Below are 23,093 nucleotides of genomic sequence, written 5' to 3' on the forward strand. Positions count from 1 at the left end.
ACCAACCAAAAGTAACGCGTTCACCAGTCAGACACACATCAAACAGATAAAAAGCTTCACACGATACCATGTCTGTCAAACTTCTAGAACTTGCGAGCTTTGAAAAATAGAAACAACAAAATTAATTAATTATGGAGTTTTCTTTGTTAATTGAAAAAAAATAAATTAAATTTACAAACTAAATGATATGTCACTAATAAAAACGAGCACATTTATCAATGCTCAAGTTATAATTCAATCATCAACTTTGACATCATTTGGTTTACAAAATTTGATAACCCTAACATTACCCATGTCGTTTACTTTACAAAATTTTGTTTACAAATTCAATCTCCTTAGCATTACCCATTAGATAACGCTAGGAAAACCAAGTTTGTAAACCAAATGATGTGGCACAATAGGAAATAAGCACGTTAATCAATATTTAAATAAGAATCCAATCATCAATATCCACATCATTTAGTTTACAAAATTTGGTAACCCTAACATTACCCTTGTTAAATATATATATTATATACAAGCATGTAAAAGTTTGTGATTTAATTAATTAAATTGTTGGTAGTGTGAGGGTTCCAGTGGGTGATTAAGTTTAAATAAAGTAACGTTTGGTGGGAGTTAGAAATATGTAGCCAATTGTAAGGCATGAACGAAAGAGTTACAAGAAATTTTAGCTTATGACCGGGCAATAGTGGAGGCAGTTGATTAGTCACTCTTTCCTTCAATGCCTCTTTCATGATTTAGAACGGAAATAAAACAAAAATACAAGCACGTATGTTTAATTACAATAAAAATATGAATTAAAATCTTTTCACTTTTTGAGTTTTTTGCGTACATTTATGGGTATAAGAATCATTTTATTTTGTAACTTTTTCATATTATTTACTAACAAATATAAAATCAGAAATGCGTGAGTTTCTTGTTTAAATTTATAATCAAATACAAAAAAAAATCAGGAATTAAATCAACTCTCTATTTATAAGTTCTTCAGTTCATTTCTTCTCCAATTTTATATTAGATAACCATGCTTTAAAAGGAAAAAGAAAGAAAGATCATGTAATTAAGAAGGGTAGTGCTATTCACAAATTCTACATAAATTGATTAGTCGGACATTCCCGGCCTACCAGGTGAAACCACCGCTCCATATATCCTTATTAATTTTTTTTCATTAATCTTTTTCAATTTATCAAATCCGACAACCAAAAATTAAGAAGAACGTGCAGATTGCACCACTAATTAAAATCGTGAGAGAGAGAGAGAGAGAGAGAGAGAGAGAGAGAGAGAGAGAGAGGAGATATTCTTATGACAAGCTTTTGTGCTTGTGGTAGAGATGGGAGACACTATGCCAAACTTATTAACTACAAATCCCTGTCAATCGATGGGCATTGATCTTAGTGGATGGTTCAATATGGACCAAATGCTATCCAGCATATGTTATCTTTGGTGGGGTCTCAAACGGTGAAGTGGTAGAGCGTTTACTTTCACACTTATCGTTACATCTCCTCCTCTCGAATTATATTTTAGCTAATTAGTAATGTTGACGTCTTTCTGTTTTAACAATTATATAAGAATCCGGCCAATAGCTCATAGAACAAATACTTAAAGAGTATGCACGTGCTCAAGCTCGATTTGAATTAGAATCGTGATATTTACATTTTTTTTTTATCTTTCACACACGTTTATTAGTTTTCATCATTTGATTATTTTCAATTTATTTAATTCGAAACTCAATGATTAAAAAGGGTGTGTAAATAGCACCCTTAAGTTCAAGCTTAGCTCAAGTTGAATTAAGCTTCGAGCTATATGCTGAAGCTTGAATCCAATGTTTCCTCTATTTTTGTGCTCAGCTCATTTGTGGAACCAATTCGAGTCTGGCTGGTCAAGAAATGTCTATTATTTTATTTGAGCTCAACTCGTTTTACTTTACAAACTCTTTGTTTTTTGGTTCGATTTTTTACTTTACAAACTTAAACATGTCAAATACAAGTAGAACGATCCAATTGTTGGAACTAATTTACATTCCTACAACTCAATATAACTCAAGTTACGAACTCCTTGCAACTACTAGTGTCACAAATCATTTATAAATTATATATTTTGGGTATGCGTGGTGCATGCCAGGCTTTTTGACAAGGGTAAATATGGGTATATGGTTTAGGACTTCAGATAGGAGCCATGGACTGGTGACCTTGGTCAAATCTTGGTTTCTGAGTCCAGAACTTGGGCTTGTAACGGAAGGAGGAGACTTTTCAAAACAAAACAAAAACTTTTTATTTAACTGGTATTTTGTTTGACATTTAGTACTATGGTTTAGTTGTATTATTTTCATTTTTAAGTAAAATGTCTTAGGTTTGATTCTTTTTTAAAGGTGAACTTGAACCATAATATTGCTAACTCATTATGAGATTCACTTCCCCACATTCTTAATGTAAATAATATCGTTAGTTAAAAAAAAAAAAATTAAATTAGTATTTCGTTTTGCCTGTTTTTGAGCGCCTAAATGTATGCAATATGCAATACTAGTCAAACAGTTGCCTACTAATATTAATTAATTTATTTTGACAATCATATCCAGTAGATTACTTGGCTACTACCATTTCAATATTACGCATATATTTATTTGAAAAAAAAAAGTAAAGAATAAAAGATTAAAAAAAAATCTTCAGCTGATGAAGACAACCAAAATATTCCAAAAGCGTGTTATGTAATGTCAGATTTAGACCGCAGGATCTCGAAAGCGTGTTATCTAAGAAACCGAAAAAATTCCAAAACCGCGTTAAGATTTGGGAAGGGATCATCTCGGATCATTTTCACGAAGTCCACCAAGACACCCAATTAAGATTTTTAAAATTTGATCTAACAGCTAAAATTATTGTAATTTTTAAAATAAATTCATGTTTGTAGCTGTTTGATCAAATTTCAAATATCCGGATTGTATACCTTGGTGTACTTGGTGGAACCTTAAGATTTGATCTCCAAGAAAATCACAGCCATTAGGAAAACCAAACCAAATAAACTTATTATATCTTATAACTAAAAATTAAGAAAGGGTGTTGAAGATGAAAAGGAGTGGGTTAATACACCACCTTCTCTTTATTCTTTCTATATTTGTACTCTGTTTTCTTACATACTCAACAGTCTAGTAGTCAAGCCTTCTAATATGTATTGACAATGCTCTACTGGATTAGTGTTGGATAACAATGAAAGATTTTTCTGTATGCTTAGAACATACGTCATATATAATTACAAATGTAAAAAAAAAAAGGGAACTTTAACGAAAAGCACTCGGTACTGTTCACTTTAACGAAAAACCAAATTTTTACACTAAAAAGTCAATCCTGGTACTATTCACTTTACCCTTTATTTTGTCCTTATCATTAAAACTCAAAGTTTTCAAGCCCTTTTAATTAGTTTTCCTAAAAAAAAATACATGAAAAAGATAATAAAAAACCCTTCTTGCATTTATAACATAAGACGTACTATCCAGTATTTCAGACACGTTAAAAAAAAGTGTGTCGATAACAACATCAATCATACAAGAAACTTGCGCAAGTAAGATTTATATACTAAAGAATAATAATAGAAAGAGGGCCGTTGCAATGATGGTTTCTTGGAATATCGTAGCTCACATAAAAGCATTATGACCTCAGTATGCATATATATGCTTCAGTGAATCCAGTTTAAAATGATATTATTATCGGGATCGATGCATCAACACCCACGGCCTTTTGTTAAGAAAGTCTAGGAGAGGACAATCATATATGCAAAAGACTAAGATGTTCAATGATTTTGTTCTTTTTTCATTTGGCATGCATGAATGGCGCTCAATAAAATCAAAAGAACAAGAAAGTGATCAAAATATTGTGAACATTTTATTTAAAATATAAGAATTATCCACCATATATTGATAGCAAATTGATTTTCTTATTATGCAGCTTCGATGTTAAATGAGATCTGTTGTACTTTTATCTCTTTCGAGTCAAATAATACGTTAAACATAGACAGCAACTAATAGAATATTCGTAGAAATTCGAACTCAGATTGAGAGCACATACTAAACTTTCTTACTCGAAATATATTAATAAGAATATGAAATGATTATTGTTTTACCAAGAAATAGGCCTTTTATGCAAAGGGATTCCCATTTTTTTTAAAAAAAATAGGGATTAGGTGTGGGGTTCACTCCACATCGAACTTCAACGATTCGAACCGTTTATTTTTTAAATCTCGATTCATAAATCATTCTTACAAAAATTTAATTCAATCCGAAACTATTTGCCTATTTAATAATCAAGATAAATTGTTTCTTATATAACAAAGTATTCGTTAATTTCTTTGAACTTAATCAGATGTCTTAAACATTTCCGATTCGACTAATATTTTACAATGATGATCTATGAGGTTCAACTTGAAAAATAGACGGTTCGAATTGTTAAAGTTTGATGTTGTATGAACTCCACAACTAATCTTTACTTCTATAAAAATATGAGGATCCCTTCCCTTAAAAGTTTCCTACAAAAAAAAAAACAAAGAAGAAGTTGGAAACAACATAATTAGAGCATGCAAATTTAGTCGGGGTTACACGGAAATTGTGTCAGCATGTTATCCTTGTGTCTCTCGTGTGTTCGTGTGCGTAGTACGCCACACGTGCACGGGTGAACTTTGCCCTACACAAGCACACTTTTCACCACCAAAAGAGAAAAGAGAGAAGACGATTGTTTCCTTGGGATTTTCATCTGTTTTCTCTTTATTTTTTCTTTACTCCTGTTTTCTCTTTATTTTTTCTTTACTCCTGTACGTATTTTTATTTTTTTTTATCTCTATTCGGTGCAAGATCAAAGTAGGGTTTTTATCACCGACTATATCTAAAGGAATATAATACACTTATACATTTTAAGAAAACATGATTTCACACCTTAAAAAAAGTTGATACTCTTACCGTATGGGATATAAATTTGGTTACGTTCTACATAATTTCCACCTAAAGTTCGTCCTATCCACTGATTTTATTTGCGATAAGGATTATGGATATTATTTTTGGTTTAGTAGATACTCTCTTAATTATTCTGATGTTATTGTTGAACAATGTAATCTCATATCGAAAATTAAATTAAACAAAATATAATTTATATTGAATAGTTCACTTATAATTGCATTAATGTCTGTTCATGGTAAACTCAATATTTGTTGGGTCGTGTAAATGAATATCAATGTGATTGGTTCAATATTTGTTGGGTCGTATAAATGAATATCAATGTGACTAGTTATGTGCTCCTAGTCCGATTGATCTCAAAACTTAGACTATTACTAAAAAATTTCCTAATTTGAGCATTCTGAATCAGTTAAAAAGGTTGTCTGCCTACTATAGAGCATCTCTAAGGAGGTAGCAGTTGGGTAGCAAAGTTAAATTTGTTATGTCACGTAGGAAAAATGCATCTTTAACGGAGGTAGCAACCCAATTAGTATACAAGATCAGTTGTCTTCAAGTTAGCAAATTGGTTCCCCAATATGCTTTATTCAAGAATATTATTTTGCATAAGGAGGTTAAAAATTTGGAGCCCAAAAGATAAAATAAGTTAAAGATAATAGTATTTTAAAGTGAATGATAAAATCTGAAGAGTTGTTGAATAATGGATTGAATGATAAATTTTAAGAATAGGATAAAAGTGCCAAATGAATTAGCAAAGGACACTTTAAAAAAAAATTGCTAATTCTTTTAGAGATGATCTGTGAGTCTTTGTGCCCCCAAAACAGTGGACTGACGATGATCTCTTAAAAAAAAAAAAAACAGGAAGAACTTAGCTGTAGTGTTTCAGTAAGTGTGGGGATTTCTGTGTAATATTAACACCGTTTTGCTGCGGTTGTGAAGTGTGAAACTCTCTCTCTCTCACTCTCTGTATCTAAGTATCTCTCTCTTATCTTCAAATAAAGTAATATATATTATGAAGTCAATCCCGTAATTATTATTCTAGTTAATTAATTTATTCATCGTGGATATAACATATCCTCCATCATATACTTCACCTGCAACACCAATTACAAAAGGCCACTACATTCCCATTAATTAATTCTCCTACATTTCATAATATGGTTTTGCTTTGATTATATTTAAATGGATAATGCTTGGGATACTAAAATTTTAAACTAAATGATATCAATGTTGATAATTAGATTATTACTTAAGTGTTGACAGGGCCGTCTATGAGATTTTGAGTGCTCTGTCCGAAATTTATAAAAAGGCCCCTACTTAATATAATTTAAAAAAAATGTAGGACAATGTATTGACGCTAGAAAGTAATCACTTAAATCAAAACAAAGTTTAGAACTCACTGATTACAAGTTTAAAAATGTCATTAATAATGAGTAAAAAGAGCTACAAACATAATGTTCACTAAATAATTAAAAGCAGTTCAATCTTAAACAACCAAACAAGAAAAAAAAAACTTCAAAAACTCTAACTTTAAAGTTTCATTTCAATATATAACATTATTATATAATAAAATTGAAAAAACAAACCCTTTTTAAGGTGTTATTATTGTCATTAAAAATATCTCATTGTATTCCAAATTTTATATTTTGAAAGGAAAAAAATTAAGCTTATAAGGAATGCACGATGAGATTTAAAGCGCTAACAAAAATAATTTTTAAATATAGAACATTATTATATAACAAAAGCAATTTTTAAATATAAAACATTATTACATATAAATCTTAGGTGACAAAAATTTTGGGGGCTCCTTAAAATTTTAAGCCATGTGCGACTGCACATTTTGCTCCCCCTCAACGTCATCTCTGAGTATTGATTAGCTTGCTCATTTTTTATTGGTGACATATCGTTTAATTTGTGAATTTAGTTTAAAATTTTAATCTTCCAAACATTATCTTAATTAAATTTAATTAAGTCGATAAGGATTACAATTATCAAATAATCAAAAGCTCGCTAAGAAGAAGCTTGGTTCACATTCATGTAGTCTGTGTAGCCGTAAGAAGGTAACGCGTAACGAAACCCTCTTCACATTACAAAAATAAAAAATAAATAAATAAACTGGTTAAACGGTCAAAGGTCCAAGTATGAAAGCGTCGCCGGTTTGTCGGAACCATGCAATGCATTCAATTTTTTTTTTGCCACTGCAAAATCTGTCTTTCTCCGTACAAAACCCTGCACCTCCAATTGCCGGTCAATGTTTGAGGCCAACCCAAAACTCTCTCACTCTCTCACAATCCTCCCCCAAAACTCTCTCCTCCCTCTCTCCCAAAAATTTTATAAACCAGATCAGACCCTACCCTACTCTCTCTCTCTCTCTCTCTCTCTAAGACAAACAAAGCCCAGTTTCTCTCTCTTACTCTCTTTCTATCTCTAGGATTTGAAGAAGTATAGATAGTAGTGTGTGTACTGAGAGTGAGCTATGAATGTGAAGAAGGATGTGGTGAAGAGGGAGGACAAAATTAATAGCAACAATATGAATGGGGGAGGAGGAGGAGGTGGACTTACCACATCACCATTTGCAGGCATGTTTGATTTCTGTGAAGGAGAAAAGAGTTCATCTTTAGGGTTTATGGAACTTTTGGGGGTTGGGGTTGGACAGGACTGTTGCCCCACTTCCCTGTTTGATTATCTGCCTCAGACACCATCGACAGCCCTGCCTTCATTAGCTTCCACAATGGGAGGAAAAGATCAGTTATCTACTGACTACTCCTCTTTGAATCAGCAGCCTACAACACCAAACTCTTCATCGATATCGTCGGAATCAAGCGAGGCAGTGAACGAAGAACACACTGATCATAAAGCTGCTACAGACCAAGAGAAAAGTAATGAAGAAGAAGAACATCATGAGCAACAAAAGACCAAGAAAGAGTGAGTTTTTTACTTTTTAATTATTTTCTTGCTTTCCTTTGCTTTAAGTTTTGTGTTTGAGAGATTAACCCATTTCATAACAGATCAAGATAGAGATGGGTTTTCTGGGAAATTGAAATTTTTGGGATTTTGGGTAAAAGGGTAAGTCAAATTAATAAAAGCCTTGTGAAGGGTGAGATATTAATGCATTTGTAATTTCTTGTGTTGGGATTGGAGAAAAGGTTGAAAGCAAAGAAGACGAGTCAGAAAAGGCCGAGAGAACCCAGATTTGCATTCATGACAAAGAGCGAAGTTGATCATCTGGAAGATGGCTACAGATGGAGAAAGTACGGCCAAAAAGCTGTCAAAAATAGCCCCTTTCCCAGGTACTAAAACTTCAGAGCCAAATTAATCACTTCCATTTGAAATTCTGCATTGTTGGTTAATTTGAATGTATCAAAACCAGGAGATTAATTTAATAATGGGTTTTCAATCAGAATCTCAATTATATATATATATGTATTTCATAATTAAATGTTGGTGATGTGATGAAATGATAATATGTTTTGTAGGAGTTACTATCGGTGCACAAGTGCATCATGTAATGTGAAGAAGCGAGTGGAGCGATCTTTCGATGATCCGAGCATTGTTGTAACTACTTATGAAGGCCAACACACTCATCGCAGCCCCCTCCTGCCTCGCCCAACTCTCCCTGCGGCTTCTGCTTTTCCAGCTAATAACTTTGAGATGCCATTAATCCCCACAAGAACCCTATTTACTCATGACTATCAACAAGTACAACCATTTGCAGATAACAACTCCTCTTCGCCTTCATCGGCACCAATTAATTTTGGTGATTATTATGTGAATGGCTCTTCATTGTTTACAAATGCTACTAGTACCACGGGCTTTCTTCATCCCGAAAGGCGGTTTTGCTCTCCGGCAACCGGTTCTGCTTTGTTAGCTGACCATGGCCTTCTTCAAGACATAGTCCCCTCTCATATGCTGAAGCAAGAGTAGAAGATATATACCCTTATATATATATATATATATATATGAGATCATCATCAGATAGTGAGATCATTCCAATCCATCAGTGCTACTTAATTATGTACTATTTAGCTTGCTTACTGACTTTCTGTGTTAAGATGGTGATCCAGATGATGGTTATGTTTTGTAACATGGATGGAACATGGACTTTTGAATCCAATGCAGGTACTAATAGGCAGTAGCTAGTTTTTCTTTCTATTTCTTTTACCTCTTTCTGTTTTGATCTTCTTCTTTTTTTTCCCGTGTTTTTCCCTTTTGGGGGTTTGTGGGGTTTGTGTGGAAGAGAGCCTAAAAGAGGAGAGAGAGAGGTGAGGAGGAGGCTGATTATGGTAAATAGAGAAAAATGGGGGGTTGTTTATTTAGTTCGATTGTCTGACGTCTTGTTTGTCCTTATATCTTTGTTTTTCTTGTTGAAGGAATGTGCATTGATTTGATTTGGATACTAGTCAGCACTGCGGGCGGTCATGATTTGAGGGTTAGGATGTTGGACAGTCTCCAGACTCTCCACACCTACTTCTCTTTCTCTTTTTGGTCGACTTCTTGTTTCTCTGTATAACACCATATGCACTGGAAACTGCGTATTTAACAAGTTTTATGAAGTTACAGCAGAAGTGTAAACATGAATACAGCTTACATTGATCAAAACGAATGTACCCTCTCTCATGCATCTAATAATTCAAGTTCGATAACTGTTATTATTAGCATTTCAAAAATCTCATTCACTCATCACAATTGTATTTTTCTTTCTAATTATAAAAAGTTTTGAGTGTAAAATGAAAATTTTAGAGTGTCGTAACAATTCACTTCAAGTTATTTTAAAGTAGAATATCGTTTTAATTAAGGAAAAAACATTCTCTCATGAGAATTCCCATAAAAGCGTTATTCTAGAGAAAGGGAATTCACTTCACATGCCCTCTTTTGTTGTATGCCAACAAATCTCACCCTCCACATTCGATTCATTGAATTTGAATAATAATGAGATCGGAAATGTGGATTTCGACTCTCTGCAGTGATATTATAGATATTAATAATTACTGTCGCACCGTCTTCATATTCATTTTATTTACTTATTGGAATAAAGAACATCGAATTATAATCACCGTCAAACAAATTATGACTGATTTAATGAGTCCTTGTCCTCTGTAATATCATCTTTAAACATTACTATAAAGGGAATCCTCCAAATATCTCTTCTTTAGTTGGTGGAAAATCTTAATCCAATTGGCATCGAGAGAGAATTGGTTGGATAGTGTGTGGCACATTTCTCCACCACTTGGTTCTCTTTCTTTTTCCCTTTTGGTAAAATGGGTGGGAACCGAACAAAGACGCTTGGTTTGGGTAGAATCTTCAAAAAGTTCAGCAAACACAAGATAAATTACAAACATGTTGAGTGGATGATCAACTTCACATCAGATGGGCGGTGAGCGCCAAAGATAAACTTTCTAATTGGGAATAATTACTTCAAATTATATGTAAAATAATTGGTCTATGGTACAAATTTCGGGCAAGGATAGAGATCATCTTCGGATCTCACCATCCGAAGCTTAAAAAACTAGTAATTCAGGCTACTTAAATTGAATTCGACAGTAACCTATTAAATAATTTCGCTGACTCACCTCATACAAAACAAGGATCATGATCTCTTTTTCTCTCTTGAACAGTCAAAATTCCCTAAACCAAGGGCCTTATGCTCTGGATGTGAGGTCTAAAGAGGATTTGGTGGGGCACCTGGATCCTGATGGTCTCCGTCTCGTGCCTCTCCAGCTTACACAAATTCTCTCCACCACACTAAAATGGTGGAGTCGCGCAAATGGAAATATGAGTAGCTGTATCTTGTATATAAATTATAAATATAGTGAATTGTTGAATATTACGCCTCCAAATCCCCTCATCTTCTTGTCCATCTCACACTTTTATTTTTGTCAACACAAAATATTGACATGATTTAATTGTAACCATTCAAATAAGAAAAGATTGCAGAAGAATAAGATTGAAAGAAGTCAACACAAAATATTGATATGACTTAATCGTAACTGTTCAAGTAAGAAAGGTGAAGAAAGTTAAGGTTCCACCATAAAACTATTTGACAATATAGGGAGTAGCCCAACATTTTATAAGCCTATGCAAGGTCTCTATTCACATCAGTGTTGCACTCATTCTGAACACGCCCCCTCACGTATGATGAATTTTCAAGACTAACACGTAGACAACATAACTCAGGTGACGTGGAGCACGTGTGGCTGTTGGGCTTCACACATGAGACAACTTGCTCTAATACCATGAATAAAGTTGAGTTTCCACCATAAAATCAATTAACAAATGTAAGATTTATTCTCAACAAAATGACGAGAAGGTGTTTGTTTGGCCTTGGAATGGAATTAGCAGCTAGTCATATTGTAAGGTGATGCTTTACAGGGTGGTGATGCTTTGCAGGTAACCCAAAGCTCTCGGAAGTCCGCAGGGTGGTTCTTCCGCCTTTGATTTGCTTGTTGAAGACAATAAAACAAGCCTATGGTTTTTGTTGCATCAAAAGCTTGTCATGTTCATACATACGTAATGTAAGGACACATAGAACGCTCAAGTTTGCCTTTACTTCCAATTTTACCAGTTGTTGGTTTGAGAACGCTCCGGAGCTACTCCAGAATGTCCTCCTTAAAAATTGTAGTGATGAATAAAACTACGATTGTTTCTTATTAAAAACAACGAAAAAAAAAAAAGAACAGTCGGAAAAAAGAGAATCATATGCCATATAAAACAGAAATATAATTTGAAAATATATAAACACGTGTATACTGTCATTTAGTATTACAGTCTAGTGATATTCCTCTTTACTTGTAATGAGAGATCTTAGATTTGATTCTTGCAAAAGACGAATTCGAATCACATTATTAGGTCATGTTCGATTCTCGTCAAAGGTGAATTTGAACCGCATTATTTCTAACCCATTGTGAGGTTAAGCACACCCTCTCTCCTTGAGTGTAGATAAACATGTGTATAAATAAATAAATAAATAAATAACATGTGTACTGAGTACTGACCATGCACAAACATTTTTTTTTTTTTTGGTGTCAAAACAAACATTTGTTTTTGTGGTGTGGATAAAATTGTAAAAAAAGAAAGAAAAGAAAATTCAGCAGGGAGTAAGAGGGTAATAAAAACCCAGCCCTAGCCCAGGCCTTCTTTTAGCTTAAAGCTTTAGGCTTTCTCCTCGTCGACGTACTAAAACCTCTGCTTGCGGCTCCACTATCTTCACTCTCCAGGTAACCATTGCGTACACCAAATCTAATTCAACTTTTATGTAAATTTTTTCATGCATTTAATCGTCGGCCCCTAATTTGCCCCTTTATGTTTATTGTACAATCAAGGAATCGATTTGTTTATGTATTTATTTTTGCTATAGTTTCAATTTTCATGAGGATTTTCTACTCAAAGAAGCAGATCCTGATATCAATTTTTAATCTTGATCGTTGCTTTTGTTTGTAAATTTCTGCAAGTGTTTTGCTTAGTAATTAGTGAACTTAATCTTATTGGGATTTGGGTTTTCGTAGAATTTCAATATCGATAAGGAGCTGTTTGGGAATTTCTTAAAGTTATGTTCTTTACCCTTTTCTGTGTAATTTGTTGGCTGTGGAGGATATTGATAAGGTTTGGTTTGTGTTGTGGAATGTTTAGAATTCATAAGGTTGAAATAATGGAAACGAGACCAGACCCGGATATCGATGACGACTTTAGCGAGCTATACAAGGAGTACACTGGCCCTCCTGGGTCAAATGCCGCTAACACACAAGAAAGGGCAAACCCAAACAAAAGGTCTCTTGCCGGGTCTGATGAGGAAGAGGAATCTCGCGATCCCAATGCCGTCCCAACCGATTTTACTAGCCGAGAAGCTAAGGTGTGGGAGGCCAAGTCAAAAGCAACTGAGAGGAATTGGAAGAAGAGGAAGGAAGAGGAAATGATTTGCAAAATCTGTGGGGAACCTGGCCACTTTACTCAGGTAGAACTTTAGTGCTTCATTTGCTTCTAGTTTCTTCTAAATATCTGGCCACCTTTATGCAAAATCACACACACATACGTAAACGCATTATTTGTTTGTTTTTCAATTGCTTATACTGCAAAGTGTTTTTCAATTGCTAATATAACCTCATAGCATGTTTAGACTTTTTAGTTCTTCTATCTCAGGGTGTTACTTTTTCTTTATGATAACATGTTCTGATGCATTTTTGGTAATTCCTAGGGTTGCCCGTCTACCCTTGGTGCAAGTCGCAAGTCTCAAGATTTCTTTGAAAGGGTACCTGCTAGAGAAAAGCATGTAAGGTCCCTTTTCACTGAGAGAGTGATAAACAGGATTGAAAACGATATTGGATGCAATATTAAGATGGATGAGAAATTTATCATTGTCAGTGGCAAGGATAGGTTAGTATTAAGAAAGGGTGTGGATGCTGTGCACAAAATTATTAGAGAGGAAGGCGAACAAACAGAGGGTTCTGCTTCTCGAGTGACTAGATCAAGGTCACCTGAGCGAAGTCCTGTTGGTGCACGTTTACAACGTTCTGAATCCCAGAGGTCTCATTCTGGTCCCCGAAACGGGTCTCATTTTCAACAAAGGTTTCACAGGCAAGAGAAATTTGTTGAAGACCGAATACGTCAGGATATGCAGAAAATTTCCAGGGGTTCTCCGCAAGGTAGGGACAGCATAGGATATGTTTACGATGTATATAGGGAGCTGTTAAGTCATGTTCATAGCTCGTTAGGTTCGTATACAATTTTCTACCTGCTGTCTGTAAAATCTTTCCAATTTATCAAAGAATCGGGTTTTTGCTTATCATTTGTTTGCAGCAAGAGGTAAGTTCTTATCTTAAAGAATTGTGTGTAGAGTTCTGAAGTAGCTTTCACGGTTGGGTCTGAATTGATCGGGTTGTTTCCGAAATGAAATCATTTACTGAAAGCTATCCAGAAATTTTGCCTCAGATGGTTTCTCTCTGAAAATAAGATAGTATGTTGAATTAAAGCTGCCATCTGTGTTAGCATCTTGAATCAAGTGCTTAACATACTCTTCATTTCATGAAGCTTATGGTAATGACGGAGCTAGAGGTCGACCAAGTCATTCAAACTCTCCAGCTCGTGCCCCTTATATGAGAAACTCATATAATTCATATGATGGTCATAATCGGAGCATGGCTGCTTATAGAAATGATGGATGGAATTCTGATAAAAAAGGATCTGATATGCAATCCGGTCGTCAGTTTGATTACTCTGCCACCCCTCAGACATTAGAAGAATTAGAATTGGCGTACAAAAGAGAGGCAACGGAACTTGGAAGAATTCGTGACAAGGAAGAAGATGAAGAAAATTACGGACATCGTGAGGTATGGACTACCTTACAACTCTGGGAACAAATAAAACGAGAAACACTTTTATGTCTTTTATTCTTGCTGGAAGTGATAACTGGTCTATTGACCCATCCTATAACTCTTAACATGTATATCTGCAGCTACCCTGCCTGTTTTCTTGCCAATCGTAATTGTTTTAAAAAGACTTGAACTCTTGGTACAAATTTCTTGTTGCTGACTTTTTATTATATGGATAAAAGGCGATTAGGGATATAAGAGAGAACCACGCGAAGAAATTGGCTACCCTGAGGGGCATGCATGCAAAGCAGTGGGAGGACTTTCTTCAACTTGATGCCCAGAAACGTCAACAACAGGCTAATCAGCAGATGTCGACTTCAGGTTTTGGTGGTTATAAATCACACAATTATTCTGAATACGACAGCTCCTCAGCCAATCCTCAGTATTCCATGGCTAATTTAGCCATGGATTCAAGGAGCAGGTACCCCAACCCTATGGAAAACTATCCTTCAAGGCCTCACGACAATTTTGGTGAGTTTCAGCGTCAGAGGCACGAGGATTATGGGAGAGGTTACAATCGATACTGAATGGGAATCTGCAATTACATTTGGTGAGTAGTCTTACTCTTCAGGCAAATTAACAAGGATTTAATTGTTACCTTTATGGCTTGTCCTCAAAATTGAATATCCAATGCTCGTATAGGGTGGTTCTTCGGAATGCAGAAGTGAAATTTTATTAGGGTGCTTTCTAGCAACCACATAGAATGTTTTTATGCGATTCCGTGGCTGTTGATTGGGTAGGGAGCGCAGATGTTGGCATTGTTAACATGGTAATGCAGATTATTGTTTGCTTATTTAGCACTAGCTTAAATTCCACTTGGAAAAAATTCCAGGGTCGGGTAGCGGTAGGCACAGGAGAGCACCAAATCTCGGTCGCATTCTGTTTTACATTGACATCATTCATATCAGTACATGATCGATTTAAAATACTTCCCCCTTGCACATAAACATTCTGGTGTTTGTGACCAGTAACTTTAGATTATACTTTCTGCTTTAGCTCTCCGTTGGTTAGTTAAGTCTATTATATTTGATATCAAACCATGTCGTCAATGAGCAAAAGGGGGCAAACCTCGCTTGCCTTTCTTGTAGATCAAGGAATATCTTCCTTCTTGTCCTAGGGCATATGGTGTATAAATAGTATCATTAACATACAAGCTTCAACAAAAGAAAATTCAAAGAACTTAGCGAAGAAGGCTTTGGTGTATTTAACACAATACGTTGAAATGAAGGAAAGCTTATTTATTGATATCCCCGATAAGCTACAAATATGTACATATACATGAGTCAAAATAAACACACAAGAGGGAGCCTTCACAAAGGTTGCTTAGGAGAAGTCTCAGCAGTCGGTAGAGCCCCAGAAAGAGAAGGCACCGGAGGGGGATCATTTGGAGCCTCAGTACTGGACAGAACCCTAGAAGGAGGAGGCATCAGAGGTTGATCATTTGGAGCTTCATTACGCGGTACAGCCCCAGAAGACGAAGGCAATAAATGCCTTTGGAACAAACCCACAAATCTCTGATGATCAAGTAAAACCTGACCATCAGTTTCCTTCATCTGGTCAAGCTTCCTCTTCATGTTTGTAGCATAGTCATGTGCGAGCCGGTGCAACTGTTTATTCTCATGCTTGAGCCCTCTAATCTCCTGTTTGAGACTCATCACTTCAGCCGCCAATGATTCAACTTGGCGGGTTCGAGCAAATAGGCGTTGGGCCATATTAGACACAGAACCTGCACACTGAACACTGAGAGCCAGCGAATCCTTAACAGCTAACTCATCAGACCGTTTGGAAAGTAGTCTGTTATCTTTGGGAGTGAGAAGGTTCCTGGCCACCACCGCAGCGGTCATATCATTCTTCATCACGGAATCCCCAACGGTAAGAGGACCAGTTGAGGAGACGAAGGATGGGCGCCATATGTTGTCTGGAGAAGGCGGGGCTGCCTCTTCAACAAGGTTCAAGTCAAAACGACGGTCGGAGGGGCCAGACATTTTCAAAGGTGTTGAAGAGAGAAGAGGTCGGACAAATCAAGATCTTAGAAGTGCAAGAATGAAGCTTCTACTGGTGGAGATTCAAGTGTGCTTTGGAACTTAATGCCAGCCTCTATAAAAATCTGCACTCGACGGAGCTTCAGAAATCAAAGAGGCGCCTGCTCAGAAATCGAAGAGGCGTTTGCTTTCTCAAAAGTTGGGCTGCTTAGAGATCACGAGGGTTGATCTCAGAAATCGAAGAGCCGTTTGCTTTCTCAAAAGTTGGGCTGCTCAAAGACCACGAAGGCCGATCTCAGAAATCGAAGAGGCGCTCGCTTTCTCAAAAGCTGGGCTCCCTAGAGACCACGAGGGCCGATCTCAGAAATCGAAGAGGCACCTACTTTTCCAGCCTTGTCAGCACCTGTCACACGCACACTCAGCTTTGCGGAAATTATGGGCATTCTGTCAAAGACTTCTGGGGAAGTAGAAAACACATGAATCTTACTGTTCAATCACCCACTTCCCACACGCAACAATAGCTCATGGGTACCACAGATAACTTTGTCAAAGTTCTCTGCCAAAGTTGAGCACGTGAAGCTTGCAGCTCCCACTACATCGCTCTGACCAAGAAGGGTAAAAGAATAGCAAAGAAACAGCACTAACAAAGTTTAGACCCATAAATTTTGAAGGTCTAGCTACCATATTATTACCCACAAGGGTAAAGGAACAGTACCATTGCTGGATAATTGGAAAGTCCCTGTGTGTCAACCTCTGTGCTTCGTGGCAAGGTAGACTAGCAAACATGCCCAACCTTTACTCACATTCGAGAAAACACTCCCAACAAGATTGCTTGCTCCAAAATCGAAGAGGCACCGCCCTCCGAATCTCGAGAGCCACTCTCCCAACATGATTACTTTCTCAAAAATCGAAGAGACACTGCTCCCCGAATCTCGAGAGCCAGACCCCCAGCATGATTGCTTTCTCAAAAATCGGTGAGGCACCGTTCTCCGAATCAATCGAAGAGGCGCTCGCTTTCTCAAAAGCTAGGCTGCTCAGATACCACGAGGGCCGATCTCAGAAATCGAAGAGGCATCTACTTTTCTAGCCTTGTCAGCACCTGTCACACGCACACTCAGCTTTGCAGAAATTATGGGCATTCTGTCGAAGACTTCTGGTGAAGTAGAAAGCACATGAATCTTACTGTTCAATCACCCACTTCCCACACGCAACAATAACTCATGGGTACCACAGATCACTTTGCCAAAGTTCTCTGCCAAAGTTGAGCACGTGAAGCTTGCAGCTCCCACTACATCGCTCTGACCAAGAAAGGTAAAAGAATAGCAAAGAAACAGCACTAACAAAGTTTAGACACATAAATTTTGAAGGTCTAGCTACCATATTATTACCCACAAGGGTAAAGGAACAGTACCACTGCTGGATAATTGGAAAGTCCCTGTGTGTCAACCTCTGTGCTTCGTGGCAAGGTAGACTAGCAAACATGCCCAACCTTTACTCACATTCGAGAAAACAGTCCCAACAAGATTGCTTGCTCCAAAATCGAAGATGCACCGTCCTCCGAATCTCGAGAGCCAGACTCCCAACATGACTACTTTCTCAAAATCGAAGAGAGGGTAAAGGAACAGTACCATTGCTGGATAATTGGAAAGTCCCTGTGTGTCAACCTTTGTGCTTCGTGGCAAGGTAGACTAGCAAACATGTCCAACCTTTACTCACATTCGAGACAACACTCCCAACAAGATTGCTTGCTCCAAAATCGAAGAGGCACCGCCTTCCGAATCTCGAGAGCCAGACTCCCAACATGATTACTTCCTCAAAAATCGAAGAGACACTGCTCTCCGAATCTCGAGAGTCAGACCCCCAGCATGATTGCTTTCTCAAAAATCGAAGAGGCATCGTTCTCCGAATCTCGAGAGCCAGATACCACAGACCACTTTTTCAAAGTGCTCTGACAGAGTTAAAACATGTGAAACTGGCAGCTCCCACTACCGTGCTATGACCAAGCAGGGTAAAGGAATAGCATTACTACTTGTTGTTAGGGAGACTCCTATATATGTCGACCTCCATCCCAACGGACAGGCAGACCTGCAAAAATGCTCAACCCTTCATCATATCTGAGAGGGCACTCCCAACAAAGCCTTTCGAAATATTCAGCTTTCTTTCCCCCCGATAATACCTCTGCAAACAAGCTATACTAGAGCAAGAATATCTCATATCATCAGGGTTAAAAGCAAGAGTATCCCATATCATGCTTTTTCCCTGTTTTTTCTTTTGACCTTGTTTTTACCTGCAAGACAAGGAGAAAGAGAGCAATATGTCAGCACTTGGAATCAAGCTTCCAGCCAGGAACTGACTGCCTGGAACCCCTTACCTGATTACTTACCTGGCATTGCTCTCGAGTACTCATCTTCATCATCTTATGTTTCCAGGGAAGATTCCGCATCTGCTTGAGGAACAGATAGGGCAAGTGCGAAGGATACAAGGAAGCATGTGGAGACAAGCGTAACAGCACACGTGCCGATACATCCATTACTCTGTCAAAAGCAAAAGTATCCCATATCAGCAGGGTGGAACGTACTCTAGATTTGATGGACTTGTTTTGACCCTCAAATTCTTCAGTCGGCCTTATACTCTGGAGGAAACCAGAAAACCCTCCAGCTCAGTTCAAGAATAAGCCTGTGGAAAGTTACTTCTTCAAAAGCAAAAGTATCTCATATCATCTCTTCTCATTTTTCTTCTCTTTATCCTTCATGCTGCTGCAAGATGGGGAGAAGGTGAACAATCAGTCGGAGCTCTGATTGCTTACCTTGTCTGTCACCTCTTTCAGCAGACCCCCTAGCTCGGCGACTTGGGGGACTCCTACTACATGGTTTGTATCGCGCTTGACCAAGCCTGAAACTACAAGTAAGCTTCAAGTGAAATTGATACATTACCTTGTGCATCTCCACCAGTTAAAGATACCACCCCTGGATGGAGGAAGAGTACTTCCAGAGAAGATGCCACATCTACCTATGAGACAGATAAGGCAAGTCAAGACGACACCACACTCCGATACTTAGAAGTTTCGTGATTACGAGATCATTCTCCCACAATATTTCCTAATGTCATTTGTACTAAATCATTCACTCGTACTCACTAAAGGAGAGCTTGAACCTATGTACTTGTGTAAACCCTTCACAATTAATGAGAACTCTTCTATTCCGTGGACGTAGCCAATCTGGGTGAACCACGTACATCTTGTGTTTGCTTTCCTATCTCTATCCATTTATATACTTATCCACACTAATGACCGGAGCAATCTAGCGAAGATCACAAAAAGCGACCGTTTTCGTTACCTAGGATCTATCTTGCAAGAGAACGGAGAATTAGATGGAGATCTCAACCATAGAATACGAGCTGGATGGAAAGAGTGCATCCGGCGTGTTGTGTGACCGTCGTAGGCCACTGAAGCTCAAGGAAAAATTTTATAGGACGGCAATAAGGCCAGCGATGTTGTATGGCAGAGAATGTTGGGTGGTGAAGCATCAACACGTACACAAAATGGGTGTAGCGGAGATGAGGATGCTTCGTGGGATGTGTGGGCACACGAGAAAGGATAAGATTGGGAATGAGGATATCCGAGGTAAAGTAGGAGTAGCCGAAATTGTAGGAAAGATGAGAGAAAATCGGCTCTGGTGATTTGGACATGTGCAAAGAAGGCCGACTGACGCTCCGGTTCGAAGATGTGACTACGGGACAGAGGTTCAGGGCCGAAGGGGTAGAGGAAGACCTAGGAAAACTTTGGAAGAGACTCTAAGAAAAGACTTAGAGTACTTGGATCTAACGGAGGGCATGACACAAAACCGAGCGCAATGGCGTTCTAGGATTCATATAGCCGACCCCACTTAGTGGGAAAAGGCTTTGTTGTTGTTGTTGTTGTTGTTGGTGGTCCGGATTGGATGGAACTATGTGTTTCGGATTGGAATACCTTCCATTCTTTGATCCGGTATCGATACCACTCTTCAATTTTCTTCGTCTACTAGAATACACATTTCTGGGTTTTGGGATTAAAGAAAATATAACCAAGTCACTCATAAAGCTCACCTCAACTCAACTCAATCCCTATCGACAAGGTTGGAGCTCATTCAAACTTGGGTGTAGGCTCCAAGTAGATCAATCAAAACAACCCTTGTCTTCAATGAGCTTGGATATTTTGGGTCATGAAGATATGCGAACCTGAAAGGGAGCTCACCGATGCACCCTTGATGGCGGTTTGATCTCCTTTCCCTCCTAACATTTAACAATTTAACCCACTGATGGTGTCGCTTCTTAAAAAAATATATATTTCCCCCAGAGACTGCATCCAATCTCTCTTGAGGATCAAACACCACCTTGTACTTTGTAATATACCTTTGTATAATGTGAAAACATCAAACGCACCCTCGTGGTGGACGTAGCCGAATTAAGCGTAAACCATGTGTATTGTTGTGTTAACATATTTACCGCTCTAATTCAATCTCTGCATCCAATCGTAGTATTCACTTATTTGCAGACTTTGATCGGACATTCTTTTACAGGGCATTGTATTGTTGCTTGTGAGATGAAGGGACTGATTCCGCAGACTCGTTTGGACGCTGCTCGTAATTCCGCAAGTGTGGTTTTCGACGGCTGGGGTAGTTATGATCTCAATGTCAGACTAAGCACGCAGCTACGGCGAATGTTTATGCTTACTTCAATATCGGGGACAAGTCGTCGGGCGGATTGGGTAACGGTTTCCTTTTTGGCTAAGTGAAACTTGGGATGCTATGTCATTTGAACAACCTTGTTTGATCCCATTTTCAAGTTATTTGTCAACAAAATCTGTGATCTTGCGATGAATTCGTCAAATAATAATTAGCTCAGCTCCTGGAGGCTGTTGCCTTCCAATCTGCAGAGCACGGTGCTTTAAGGCAGCCCTTGAATTTTTAGTACTTGTAACAGACTCTGAGAGTAGAGTGGATTCTCTCCCCTCAAGTTCAAGTTCACTGGCACTTTGAATCACTGGCTCGATGCCAATGTTAGACCCCGTTCGAACTTTGACTCTTATACATAAGAACAACTGCTATTACTCAAGAACCAGAATGCAATCAATATCGTCAATGTACTTTGCTCTGTACAAAGGCACAATATATAAAACTGTTGCAGGCTAAAGATAGAGCATCTTCAATGGGAGTCCCAACGTAGGGGCTCCCACCACCACTTTTGAGGACTCATATAGGAGTTTTAAAGGAATATTTGAATCCCTAAAAGAATATTGTTTACAATGGAGATTTTTTATAGTATAATTCCAAAAATAGGGACTAAAATATTAAAAAATTATAATTCATTTCATTGAAATATTGTAACCATTGATAAAAATAAAAAAACTATCTCTGCCATTAATTTTTCAAGAATTCAAAAAAAAGAAAAAAAAAGAAAAAAAAAGGGACAAATGAGAAGTTGCCCCACTTGAGTGGGTTCAAAAAACAAGGAAAAAAAACATAAAAGAGCAGCATCATTCCCAATCAAAATTAATATGGAGTTCACTATCTGAGTGCCTATATGTCGTCCTCATATTTGAGAATTCTTTTGAGGTATCCGACGATTCCCTATGTATTGAGATATTTTGAGGACTTCAATTCCGAACTATTGGAAGTCATTTGTCCCTATATTTAAGGACTATACGGTTGTAGGAACTCTATTTAGGATCTCCATTGGAGATGCTCTAACTTCCTTGCAAATATCACACGTGAACCAATAGTCTTATAACAAATGATGATAGGGCATGTGACGTGGCAAGAGCTTAATAGCATCTTAACATATGCAAGAAAGGAGACTGCTCTCTCTACTTGGTTGAATTAAGGAGGCTTAGCATATCAGTTGCAACAATAATGGAACCGGATCCCTTCCGGACCTAAATAAACTGAGCCTTATGAGCAAAGGATCCGGGCCATTAAAATTTGATCCAATAGATACAAACAGAGAGCCTCTTTAAAAGTTATAATAATTATAACCGTTGAATCAAATTTCAAAGGTCCAAATCATTTTCTCAGGAGGCTTAGTTTATTTGGGTCCGGAGGGGATCCAGTTCCAACAACAATGAATGATAAGTCCTTGAGACTTCCTAATGAAACGACACAAGATTATGAACAAAAATCTCAAGTACGCGGAAGTGCATGCAAGGAACTTCAACCAGAGCGAAGAGCCGGCGACTTTCAAATTTCCTAAATGCGCCGAGACAGAAATACATAGGTGTTGAAGAAGTTGGGAGTAGGACAGAAAGTGCTCGATAAGTTGACCGTTTATATTTACAAATGACAGAGAGAGATGCTTGAGGGACTTAATGCATGACATGCCAAAAGGGCTCTTAAATGGCTTATCCGGAAAAAACATAAGACTTGGAAGAGTGCCAAAAAGGTCTATCTGCTTTCAGATCTATCTCGAGCCTTTGAACTCTCGTCTGCACCGCGAACTCAATCCAACTGTCGATTTCAAAACTGCTAGCGCCGCAATCAGGTGAGGATGAACGAATTTTGGGTTCATCTATGGACGGACTTTGATGCAATTGAAAGACTTGAGTCACCGAATTGTATCTAGATAATAATGCATCTGAGACGTGTAACATGTTTCCACACATAACTCCAAATCCAACCCAAAACTATATGACTCTTAGGGTTTAAGATTATTGTTACTTTATTTGTTTCTTGTGGGCTAAGGATTATGATTCTTTTGCCTGTTAAGGTTAGATGTCTTGTTTGTTACGTTTAAGTTTATTTTTTGTTTTCTCCTATGTGGTTTCTATGGTTAAGTATGTAGCTTTCTTGA

At 37.5% G+C, this 23,093-nt stretch overlaps 3 protein-coding genes across 4 annotated transcripts; 2 read left to right on the plus strand and 1 right to left on the minus strand.

Annotated features, from left to right (window-relative positions):
- The first annotated feature begins 7,163 nt into the window (after positions 1 to 7,163).
- On the plus strand, positions 7,164 to 9,594 carry LOC126612558 (WRKY transcription factor 23-like). 2 transcript variants are annotated; one of them, XR_007619159.1, is made up of 4 exons: positions 7,164 to 7,852; positions 8,074 to 8,217; positions 8,404 to 9,046; positions 9,298 to 9,594. XR_007619159.1 is itself a non-coding variant. In XM_050281007.1 (3 exons), exons 1-3 carry the CDS (start codon positions 7,404 to 7,406, stop codon positions 8,849 to 8,851), a joined length of 1,041 nt encoding a protein of 346 aa, XP_050136964.1. In that variant the 5' UTR covers positions 7,164 to 7,403; the 3' UTR covers positions 8,852 to 9,594. The 2 variants fall into 2 exon arrangements, 1 of the variants encoding a protein (XP_050136964.1); XM_050281007.1 differs by having other exon boundaries at positions 8,404 to 9,594.
- Positions 9,595 to 11,987: 2,393 nt separating this feature from the next.
- On the plus strand, positions 11,988 to 21,176 carry LOC126612560 (uncharacterized). The gene is made up of 6 exons (XM_050281009.1): positions 11,988 to 12,141; positions 12,554 to 12,875; positions 13,116 to 13,563; positions 13,949 to 14,247; positions 14,472 to 14,839; positions 20,828 to 21,176. Exons 2-5 carry the CDS (start codon positions 12,573 to 12,575, stop codon positions 14,814 to 14,816), a joined length of 1,395 nt encoding a protein of 464 aa, XP_050136966.1. The 5' UTR covers positions 11,988 to 12,141; positions 12,554 to 12,572; the 3' UTR covers positions 14,817 to 14,839; positions 20,828 to 21,176.
- LOC126612562 (uncharacterized) lies at positions 15,600 to 16,712 on the minus strand. Its single transcript, XM_050281013.1, has one exon. The coding sequence runs from the start codon at positions 16,272 to 16,274 to the stop codon at positions 15,600 to 15,602; it is 675 nt and encodes a 224-aa protein (XP_050136970.1). The 5' UTR covers positions 16,275 to 16,712.
- Positions 21,177 to 23,093: the final 1,917 nt, after the last annotated feature.

This window comes from Malus sylvestris, chromosome 17 (assembly GCF_916048215.2).
Source record: "Malus sylvestris chromosome 17, drMalSylv7.2, whole genome shotgun sequence".
Classification (NCBI taxonomy): Eukaryota; Viridiplantae; Streptophyta; class Magnoliopsida; order Rosales; family Rosaceae; genus Malus; species Malus sylvestris.